Below are 11752 nucleotides of genomic sequence, written 5' to 3' on the forward strand. Positions count from 1 at the left end.
TAGACCAGGCTGGCCTCGAACTCAGAAATCCGCCTGCCTCTGCCTCCCGAGTGCTGGGATTAAAGGCGTGCGCCACCACGCCCGGCTCTAAATGCATCTTTAAAAAAAAACAAAAACAAAAAGACCAGAGATCTGAGCCATCTCCACCAAAACCTCTGACTCTGTGCCCTTCTTGTGCTTTCTAACACAGAACTAGCCAAGCTGACCTTTTGCCCACGCGATGACAGGCATCCAGAGTGCCCTGGAAGACAACTCTCAGAGCCATGCCTGACTTCCCCTCACCAGGTACCCTCTTTTCCGGGACTTTTCCCTCTAAGGAGGAAGTTGAAGCCTTGGGGTACTGACCTCTGGTGAAGAAAGGACTGGAGGGGGGTCGGAAGTAGAGCCAGCATTTATAACATCCCTACTGTATACACAGACTGCCTTAACGTGTAACCCGTCAGTCTAGGCCAGCACTCCAGGCCTCTGTGTCTCCCTGTACTATCGCCACCCCAGCCTCCCTCTCTGCTCCCCCACTCCCCCTATCCCCAAGCCCCACAGTCTGCCTTACCTTTCAGACAGGAGGGCTTCAGCCCCATGGCGTCGCCTCTGCGGGCCTGTGAAGAGAGGAAAGAACTTAGGGAGGACCAGGGAGGGGATGGCATTGTCCCAGCCCATGTGGCCAGGCCCCTACTTGGCCAGCTGGGCACACAACAGGAAAGGGTGCTGAAACAAGCTGGCTATGAGGTCACAGTGCCTGCTGACCACATCTGGGCTGAATATTGTCCCGGGGCAGAGAGCTGCTGTCCAGGTGAGGCTGGTCAGGGTTAAGGGTGTGGAAGCAACAGTTGTAAAGGCCTCAGAAAGTGGGGCCTGGTGACACCTACCATAGCAGGTAATCTTTCCATTACCACAACCCCTGCCCTGCTGATTTTTAGGGTTTCTAGTCGTTGACCTGTCTACCTGTGGTGCTGGGGAATGAACCGGGGACCTTGTGCATAGCAGGCATAGCTGCTATACCACTGAGCCGAATTCTTGGAACGGATTGAACTATACCAGGCTGTGTCCCTAGTCCATGGAGAATTAGAAAAGTTCTCACCCACATTCTATTGACCTTCCTACCCCACTTTCCTCAGAACTCAAGGGACTGATCAATATGAGCAGGAGGCGGGGGAGGGGGAGCCATCTTCACTCCACCTTCCAGGTACAGTTGAAGCCTTCTTTTGCAAGGCCACCCAGCTTACTGGGAGCCACAGAGCTGGGATCCGGGGTCAGCCTCAGTTCACAGGACTCAGCGGACCTGACATAGGAGAATCAGGGTTTTGTGCCTGGTTGGGCGGGCTAGGGTATGAAGGATGCTATGACCTTCCCCAAAGTGGGTCCTTTTAGTGGCCAGCAGCCTGGTGGTGTGCGGACCCAGAGGGAGGCTCCTTAACACTCAGGAAATGAACAATGTAGAAGTCTCAGGAAGTACCCCAAACCCACTAGATTCCCAAGGTCCCGCCTTCCTCCCAGGACATATAAGTGGTAAGGACTGTTTTGTACCAGGCTCAGGGGCTTGCAGAGACTCTGCAAGTGATGTAGAGAGCTCAGGGTCCCAGCTTTCTTTCTTTCCTTCTTTTTTTTTTTTTTTTTTTTTTTATGGAATTATTTATACACACCAGAAGAGGGCATCAGATCCCATTACAGGCGGTGGTGAGCCACCATGTGGTTGCTGGGAGTTGATGGAAGGACCTCTGGAAGAGCAATCAGTGCTCTTAACCTCTAACTTTCTACAGCCACATGCATCCCAGCTTTTAAGAGCTGACACCCATGCTAGGGTGGGCTTTGTTGATACAGCCCCCTGCCAGGCTCATTCGAGTCACCCCAGTACACACCCACAGGTTCTCCAAGTCAGACTCTGAAGCAATTGCTGTTTGGTTAACACAGGCAGTCAGGACACTTGGCTAGGTCATGTTCAAACCTACAGGAGACACCTTCCACAGCGGCAGGGTGGGTGGAGCAGGGTATCTTAAAAATGGGGGCTCTGCCAACAAGTGGGGAGGGTTGTGAAGGTGGCACCCCTAAGGAGATGTGAGAGTGGAGTGCTTGCCTGGCAGGCAGGAGGCCTGGTGGTGCACTGCCTGTAAGCCCAGCACTTGAGATATACAAACCGGAGGATCAGGAGTTCTGGGTCCTCCTTAGCCCTGCTTGTCAGTCACCTCAGCAGGGGTTCATTCTCTGCAGGGGCGGGGCACATGGGTGCACACTCCCACTTTGGAGCCTGGCTCCTTCTGTTCGGTCAGTTGGGAGTTGATCTCAGCCACCCCATAGAGCACAGAACAGTGAGGGTGTTGAAGTCTTTGTCATGCCTGGAATGTGCCAGAAATGTAGTCAAGGTGGTGGTGGTGGCGGTGGTAGGGTGTTGAGGGAGAAGAACCAGCTTTGAGTGGGACCTGCTTTGAGGCTGAGGATGGGGGGCAGGGGAGGGAGCAGGGTTGAGTTCGTTTGCGAATTACTGGTCAAAAGCAACATGAGGAGCAGCTAAAGTGCCCACAATGCAGGTGTGGGGAGCAGGGTTTGGATCCCCACCGGCCTCAGAGCAGAGCACATCAGTGAGCTCTGGCTTTGATTGAGAGATCCTGCCTCGATGAATGAGGCCCGAAGAATAATGGATGACTCTTGACATCAACCTCAGGTGTCCATGTGCCAGTGCACGCACACGTCTATGCATTCCACCCTCCACCCCGCATGTCTGCCCACTCACATGCAAAAGCACACATACACACACACATGACAAAAATGGAAAAGGAAAAGGCCTGTTGCCGGGCGTGGTGGCGCACGCCTTTAATCCCAGCACTCGGGAGGTAGAGGCAGGTGGATTTCTGAGTTCGAGGCCAGCCTAGTCTGCAAAGTGAGTTCCAGGACAGCCAGGGCTACAGAGAAACCCTGTCTCGAAAAACCAAAAAAAAGAAAAAAGAAAAGAAAAAGCCTGTCTTAGATGGGTAGCATGGATGCTACGGTAATGTTCCTGATTCAGGTCATGGCGTCATTATTTTGTGAGGGACAATCTCTTTTTTTGTTTTTTTTTCAAGACAGGCTTTCTCTGTGCTGTCCTGGAACTCACTGTGTAGACCAGGCTGGCCTCTTTGAACTCAGAAATCCACCTGCCTCTACCTCCACCAATGCCTGGTGTGAGGGACAATCTTTTTGGCAGGAAATGCACGCCAAGCCCGGCATGGGTGCCGCGCCCCTGTAAGCCCACAGGCTTGATAAGGAATTCAGCCCTAGCACCAGCTACATAGGGAGCTTGAGGCCTGAGTGAGCCAAGTGAGACCTGGTCTCAAGAGAACTCCCTCCTACTACCACTGAGGTGTGGGGTCAAAGGTCATCCATCCCTCGGGCCCATTCTCAGTTCAGCTAGTACAGTGGCAGCAGGCAAGCAGAGGGAAGGGGCAGGCTGCAGGTTGTCCTGAAGAACAGGAGGGGACCTGGGCATGAAGTCTCTCACTTTACACCTTTGCAGGGTGAAGAGCTCTGTTTATAGTCCCTTCAGAACACTGGGCTTGGAGACATAAAACCTCATCACCAAATGGTCCCCAGATCCTCCCCAATGACAAGCAGGCAGACCCACTTCCTCTTGCAGGATCTACTCCCCCCCCCCCCATAAGCAGGGCTGAGGGAGGGATGGCTCACCCACTGTACTGCACAAGACTCAGCCAAGGTTCTGAGAAGAACCTCAGAAAGAGGGCAGCGAGGGCTTCTCTGGGCCTTGCAGACTAATTACATCAGAAGTCACTTTGCCACCTGGCTTCCACAGGTTTGCAACACACAGAAAAAAAAAGTCAGACGTCATCATGATGTGCACCTGCGTTGGGAGGCAGGCCCTGGGCCTTGTCTGGGGGGAGAGGAGATGGGGGGGGGAGGGAGATTGGGCTCCAGGGCCACACACATCCAGAGCTGTTGAGGGATGAAGTGTCAGTCTCCAGGCTGAAGGCGGGATGCCTGGGTACCGTGTGGGAAACGTACATCCTGTGTGCTTCAGTATGAGGCTGCAGTTGGCCTGAGATAGACCCTCTTTTGGTTCCTCCTATGGAATCTTGGCTACGTTAGCCATAGTCCTGAGGGCGGTATCAGCTGTCGTGAGTGGAAGACTGAAGAGCAGGCGGTTAGGCTGCTCCGGAGCACCCCTCACTGTGGTCTCTGCCCAGTGCCCTCTGCCAGCCAAGAGAGCCTGACTCACAGTGGCACTTTGCCCCACCTCCTTAACAAAGCCGTCCTTTAAGAACCAGGCTGGGCAGGAGCAGTCAGAATGGAGGAAAGTGACTGTTTGCTAGGTGTGTGCACCCAAGAGGCTGGGGGGGGGGGGGGGGGGGTCGTGGGTAGCTGGAGGGCAACCTGGTCTGTTAGCTGATTCCCAAGCTCCCACACGGAGCTGCTTCCGGCTGGGCACACCCCCCTCTGGGTTTCTTCCTTCTTTAGGAAAGTCACTTGATTTGTGCGGCAGGATTAGAATTCCTTCAATTCCAGCTCTGGCACCGTGCTGAGAATACATGCCTTGGGGTACCTCCCCTCACGGCCAGACAGCCAACCTGAGAGTCTTGGGGAAGCTAGAGAGACCAACAATCATGGAAACCCCACCCAAGATCCCACCCGGGGCTAACCTTGGCTTCCCACCAGCCTGCTGCCTGCTCTGGGCCACTTGGGGATATCTATGCTCCACTTTGCGGCTTACATTCCATTAAAAACATCTGCTAAACAATAAAGCCCCCAGCTTAACAAAGTATAACAGCGCAACAAAGTGTCCATATGTTTTCTATAACAGTGAGGCTTGAACTTGGGAGGGTGGGATGGTGTGAGGAGAAGATGGATCAGTCAGTGGTTAAGAACATTTCTCTTCCAGAGGACCAGGATTCTGTTCCCAGCACCCCATGGTGACTCACAACTACCTGTAACTCCATCTCCACGGGCTCCAAGGCCCTCAAAGGGCAACAGGCATATGCAGGGGGCAGACATACACACCAGCAAAGCAATCATACACATAAAATGAAATTAAACAGTTTTCTTTTTCTGAATGATTGAGCCCAGGGACAGGGGGAAGGATACTGTGACTTTGGTGGCTATTAGCAGGAGACCATGGCTGTGTGGGGCCTGGGAGATTGACACACAAAGTGGATTTCTCTTGAGTGGGCTATCACCTATTAGTCTCTATAGTGGGCTTATTTCCCATGATTTTACAGGCCTGGCCTAGCTTCCCCTCCTAGCCCCCAAGATGAGAGTCATTTCCTGCTGCCTTAGGGCTAACACCTGGACTTATCAACCTTCCTGCCTCAGTTTCCCACCTCTAAAATGGGGACAAGAGGCAACTTTGGTTAGAGGGTTGTGTGAGTGTGAAGCAGCCATTTCCTGCTGCCTTAGGGCTAACACCTGGACTTATCAACCTTCCCGCCTCAGTTTCCCACCTCTAAAATGGGGACAAGAGGCAACTTTGGTTAGAGGGTTGTGTGAGTGTGAAGACAGCCAGCTCAGGAACAGGTCTGGCACAGGCCAACTGCTGGCTAAGCACTCACATCTCCACGTCCTCAGCCCAGGAGGACGAGTTGCTTTGTAAGTGACCTACACCTCCCTAGGGGACACACACTCCCGGCCTGGTGTGTGCCCACCAGCTGAGGCCTTCCAGGGACAGATTAGACACAGCTTTCCACGGCCTTGGGGCTGGTGGAGGGATTAAGTCTTTCCATAAATACACAGCCTTTCTCCTGTGCGGAGGACCCGGACCTGAGGGGGGGGGGGACCACGGAGGGGACCAGGCTACATTGTGTCCTGACTAGGAAAGGGATCTGGATAGACAAGAGGTGCTTTCAGCTGCTAGCACAACCAGAGAAGTGTCTCAGAGAGAGACATCAGAGTCTGCCACACAGGAGAAGCCATCTGGGACTCAGTTTCCTTGTCTGTAAAACAGGGCGTGTTCTAACATTTCTCTACTCTCTCGGGAACGACTCCTACATTGCACTGCACCGTTCTCTTGGCAAAGGCCAGAAGTCCTTCCTGCCCTCAGAGTCCCCAAGGGGAGCTGCGGGTCCTCTTTTTAATAAGCGCCCTCCCCAGATCTGCCAGGGCCAGCCCTGCCAAGAGAAGTGCCTGCTTCGAGCGGGTCGCCCTTTGCGGTCGCGAAGCTGCTTTGATGTACTGGGCGCCCCTAAGCGAGGCAGCTCATCAATAATACATTGGAAACACTTGGTGGAGGGAAGCGGTTCCTCCCGAGGCCTCCTGCCCCCACCTTGCCCGACTGCTCGGCAACCTGACAACCCAGCCGGGTGCAAAGAGGGGCCTGAGGCTGCCACGCGCGGGACACGCCCCCGCCCGATGTCAGACACGCGGCCAGAGGAGGCCGAGCTGATCAGCGAAGTCTGCAGGAAGTTGTAGGACGCCAGGGTCCAAAGGGTCCCCCATCACTCTGGAGTCCCCACCACCTTGGGGTCTCTACAGGCCACCACTCCCACGTCTCCACCCCACCCCATGCTCCCTACCTCCCGGGTTCCCCAACCCGGGTCTCCACCGTCTCGGATTCCCCACCTCCGGGTCCCCTTCGTCCCAGATCTCCACGATCCTGGGGTCCCTCGTCCTGGGTCCCTATCCCAGGTCGCCAAAACCCAGGTCCCGGTGCGTCCGCCGTGGCGCGCACAGCGCGCGCACACTCACCGCTTCCTGGGGCGCGCTGGGCGCGGACGCTGGCGGCCGTGAGGGACACCAGGCGACGCGCCTGCAGCCGTGGGCCGCGGGGGTCATGGCCCGGCCTGCTCTGCCTGCAGCGGCGCTTGCCTCGGCCCCCGCCCAGCACCTGGAGGGCGGTGCCGCCCGGGCCGCTCCGCCCCGCAGCCCGCCCAGGGCTCAGCCACAACCCCTGCCGCTGTACCTCCCTGCTTGCCCTCCCCACCGCAGCCGCGCTCCCGGCACCGGGCAAAGTTTGGGCATCGACCGGCTGTCCCCGGTTCTGTGGAAGGAAAAGGGGAGCCCGGCTCCGCCTCCTGTGCAGAGACGCAGAGGTAACGCCCCCGGCTCGTCGCTGCAGTTGGGAGGTTCAGGTGGCATTGTGACTCCCGGGCTTCCCCGCTGCTGGGTTCTGGCATTTTGACTGGCCACGTGCCCCCTCCTGCCACAGCTGGCAGAGGACCTGAGGGTGCAGACTCAGAGGCCTCCGGCTGCCGCCTCCCCACTCCCTATATCATGACTACTTTTGTATTATTTGAGATAGGGCCTCTTGTAGCCCACCCAGGCTGCCCTTGAACCCCTGATCCTCTGGCCTCTATCTTCTAAGTGCTAGGATTACAAGCTTGAGGCCAATGCCTAGCTATCTTTATTTTTATGTTTTTGATGTCATGGCTCCCCCCCCCCCGCCGTGCCCCTCCTCCATACATCCAGCAAGTATTCACCACTGAGCCATACACCCACACTCTTTCAATACCCAGGTGTGACTTCCAGCCCTGTATCTTTTTTTTTTTTTTTTTTTTGGTTTTTCAAGACAGGGTTTCTCTGTATAGCCCTGGCTGTTCCGGAACTCACTTTGTAGACCAGGCTGGCTTCGAACTCAGAAATCTGCCTGCCTCTGCCTCCCCAGTTCTGGGATTAAAGGCGTGCGCCACCATTGCCCGGCCCAGCCCTGTATCTTAATGGTTCTCTCATGGGACCCTTCTCAATGCCCCACACACCTGCCTAGATCAATTCTTTGTCGCAAGTCTGTAGTGTGCGACCACTCTACCAGCCTCAGGTCTCCGTACCCCGGGGCTGTGTATATTTCTGATGACTATAAGGGGAAACTGAGTCCAGGGCAGGAAAGTGGAATTCCTGCGGTGGATACACAGGTACGATCCTACTATGAACCATCACTAAAGAAAAATGCAGTGACGTTTCAGACCCTGGCTTTGTTAAGGCCACAGGGATAGGAAATGGATCAAATATTCTTCAGAATTCCAGCAGAAGTGGGTAGGATAGCCCATGTCCCACCTTCCCCAGACAACATGAGGCCTGCTCTGGCTTGAGCCCCCAGGTCCTCGTGTGAAGTGGGCATTCCTGGGCCAGCACTTTGTGCCTGCCTGCCATGTCTGTCTCCAGGCATGAACCAGGATGGGGAGAAGTGTTTAGGAGCTGGAGCGGGGCGTTTGCTGTGGTCTCCAGCTTCACAACACAGCATCTTATATCACCTCCCCCAGCCCCGCCCCTTCTCTGGGACACAGGACAGATGCTTCACATACATGTGTACTCATATTTGATTAAAATTTTCCTCCCCTTAATTCCCGATGTTCCTTAGGGGTTCCCTGGAACCTTCCAAAGGCTGATGACATGGCCTTTTAACTGTTCATCGCCTCCCACAAATCCCAACAGACTACTTCCTGAGCTGCCAATGGCCCTATGTCCAGATTCTGCCCTCTCCTCTCATGGTGATTATGGGAGCCCTAGGAGATAGCAGCCAGAGTCTTTGAATTCCTCTTCTGGATGGAGAAGGATCTGGGCTAGCCAAATGCCGGTGCTGGTGGATGTCAGCCTGTCTTCTCGGCTTCAAATTGCCCCAGAAGTTAGGTTTGTTCTTTGCCACTAGTACTGATATAATGCCAACATGGCAAGGGGCCTCAATGTCCCCATGTGCCTGTGACACCTCTCCAGGGTAGACAGTTATTTTCACGTATGGCTATTGTGGGAACCTTGGCTTAGAGGAGTCACAAGCACAGAACACGTTCAGCTTCTTGATTGAACATCTCCAGTCAGTCCTTGGCAAGAGAGCACCCATCATGGGTGTGTGTGTGTGTGTGTGTGGTGCATATGGGAGACGGGGCAATGCTCCTGTCACCTGTTGTTCTGAGGTGGGCGCTTCTCCATAGCCTCTGAGAACTTGGGGCTGAGCCTCTGAGCCATGGCTTCTATCTCCCTCCTTCTCCCCCAGTGAGGTCCCTCCTGCTCCCTTGATGCTCTCCCGATGTTAGGAGCACACCACTGCCTCTGCACTTACAATAACCCTTACATGAGAGCCCCTGAATATTTGCCAGTTGCTCCCAGAGCAACAGCCTGCAGGAATCACTCAGGGAGCTCAGGACTGTGGCTGTGGGTGTGGCTCATTTGTAGGGTGCTTTCCTAACTTGCATGTGCCCTTGGGTTCCATCACCAGAACCTGATAAACTGTGATCCCAGCTCTCTGGAGATGGAGGCAAGAGAGTCAGCCTGGGCTATATGTCAAGTTCAAGGTCAGCCTGGGCTACAAGAAAAAGGTCTCAGAAAAAGAAAAAGTAAGTGACACGGATGTCCTCAACCTCCTCCAGCCCGGAGCCTGACTCAGCTGGGCTAGAGAGGCCCAGTGACACCCCGTGACAGCTGGCCACAAGGGAGACCTGGAAATCTAGTGTCAAGAGCCCATCAGCTGCAGGCTGTGCCGAGGTGTGTGGCTGCTTTTATGGCGAGGTGGTATTGAAGCTTCTAGAAGCTTCTGCAAATGACTCTGGGTCCTAGAGGAGGAGGATTCCCCTCACCCTGCTGTGGAAGACAGCTGCAGAGACATTGAAGATCAGGTGGCACCTGGGGAAGTCATCTCAGAATCACCTGGAGTTTTAGGGCAAGCTGGGCATCCTTGGTGCTGTCCTGAGTGGATGGCTATGAAGTCAGGTCCCCTTTCAGCTGCATGGGCAGTGAGACAGTTGTTCCTACCCCACCCCCTTCACCTCTAAGGATTATCAGCCTCAGGAGCAATTTCCTGTGTCTTGTTCCACATGACACTAGTTCTTCCCGTGCCAGGTGCGTCTTGGCATCAGGCTCTGAGGACCAAGGAGAGCAAGAAACAGGCATCAGGAGGGCCTTGAGGCTGAGGTGAGGCTGTCATGGTAGATGGGGCAGAATAGAAAAAGGCTGAGAACGTTCTGGGTGTGTTCAACCCAGAAAGGATGAAGACTGAGAGTCTGGCCACGGCTGCCTCCTACAGGCCAGTCCTCTTCCTTCCCTCTGCCCCGCTCTTTAGTCCTGGTTACCATGGAGCCCCATCCTTTACTCTGCCTGCTCCTCTGGTAGCCCAGAAACATGGGGGCTGGCTGCTCTGCTGCCCCTGGGCACTCAGCATGAGGGCCTGGCTGCCTACAGATCAGGAGCCTCCTGCAGAGGTGTAAGTTGGGAGGTGAGGAAGGCCTGCATGGGGGTGCAGTGGATGCCAGCACACCTTTAATCCCCATGCTTGGGAGCAAGAGACAGGTGGATCCCGGAATTCAAGGTCAATAGGGACCTTTTTCTTGATCTCAATCACTATTGAGGTATGGCCCAGACTATGGTGGGTGGAGCCATCTCTAGACTGGTGGTCCTGGGCTCTATAAGAGAGCAGGCTGAACAAGCCAGGGGAAGCAAGCCAGTAAGCAGCATCCCTCCATGGCCTCTGCATCAGCTCCTGCCTCCAGGTTCCTGCCTTGCCTGAGTTCCTGTCCTGACTTCCTTGAAAGATGAACTCTAATGTGGAAGTGGAAGTCGACTAAACTCTTCCTAGCCCCCAGGAGGTAAAGGCTGGAGTTCAATCTTCAGCTACAAAGGGAGTTCAAGGCTAGCCTGGGCTACATGAGGACCTGTCTCAAAAAACAAAAACAACAACAACAACAAAAAAAAAACAGGGCTGGTGAGATGGCTCAGTGGGTAAGAGCACCCGACTGCTCTTCCAAAGGTCCAGAGTTCAAATCCCAGCAACCACATGGTGGCTCACAACCATCTGTAACGAGATCTGGCGCCCTCTTCTGGAGTGTCTGAAGACAGCTACAGTGTACTTACATATAATCAATAAATAAATCTTAAAAAACCAACCAACCAACCAAACAAAAAACCCAACCAAACAAAAACCCAACCAAACAATGACAACAAAACCAGGACCTCAAGAAATAGAAAACCACAGAATTGATGACCAGGTCCTCAAATGAAACCTTTAGAAGATGCCATAAAGGACATGAAAAGGGGCATGGGAAATGGCACATCAGGCAGCCCGTAACCACCTGTGACTCAGCTCCAAGGGTTAGATGTCTCTGGCCTCCACAGGCACCTGCATTCATACGTAGACATATACATACACACAGGTGGAATTTTAAATAATAAAACTGACTTTTTTTTTTTTTTTTAAGCAGAGGTGGAGAGAATCTGTGAGAAGTTGGGGGAGGGGAAAAGCCTGATGACACACACTGTATGGAGAACCACTTTTCAATTAAAGAAGAAAAGAAAATGAAAAGACAAGCCACAAGCTGGTACTCAGTGCTGGCAGATCATCTATCTGATAAAGGGCATGTGCCATTATATATAAAGAGCTCTCAGAATTGAAAAACAAGGAGGATTTGGAGAGAAGGTTCAGTAGTTAAGAGCAAGTGTTGCTCTTCTAGAGGACCTGAGTGTGATTCCCAGCACCCACAGCAGATGGCCTGTGACCATCTCCCGGGCATCTGACACCTCTGGCCTCTGTTTGCACCCACATTCATGTGGCACACAGACATGCAGACACAAAGACATATATGTAGGCTTTTTTTTTTAAGGCAAATACCCAAATGAAGGCCTAGGTTGTGGGACGGCTCAGTGGGTAATGCACCCCCCTTAGCAGTCACAAGGACCAGATGACAGAGTGCCTTCAGCATACAGGAGACCTTTGTTTCTAACCCTTGTATCCCAAGCCCTACCCAGTGATAGCAACAACTAAGGAGGTGAAAGCTTTAGGTGACCCTATCCCAAGGAATAGATTCAGATGGCAGCAGACAGAGGAGATGCTCCACACAGTGAGGATGAAGTCAAAGCCATC

At 53.8% G+C, this 11752-nt stretch overlaps 1 protein-coding gene across 1 annotated transcript in view; it reads right to left on the reverse strand.

The window, feature by feature from the left end:
* The window catches only part of C8H16orf74 (chromosome 8 C16orf74 homolog), a 29305-nt gene extending 22526 nt beyond the window's left edge, over window positions 1-6779 (reverse strand). The window contains exons 1-2 of the mRNA XM_021169789.2: window positions 6661-6779; window positions 551-596 (exon numbers count right to left, since the gene is read on the reverse strand). Of these exons, the coding sequence (XP_021025448.1) occupies window positions 551-596; window positions 6661-6747 (133 nt within the window). The 5' untranslated portion in view covers window positions 6748-6779. The remainder of the gene's footprint in view (window positions 1-550; window positions 597-6660) is intronic.
* Between the last annotated feature and the right edge of the window lie 4973 nt (window positions 6780-11752).

This window comes from Mus caroli, chromosome 8 (genome assembly GCF_900094665.2).
Source record: "Mus caroli chromosome 8, CAROLI_EIJ_v1.1, whole genome shotgun sequence".
Classification (NCBI taxonomy): Eukaryota; Metazoa; Chordata; class Mammalia; order Rodentia; family Muridae; genus Mus; species Mus caroli.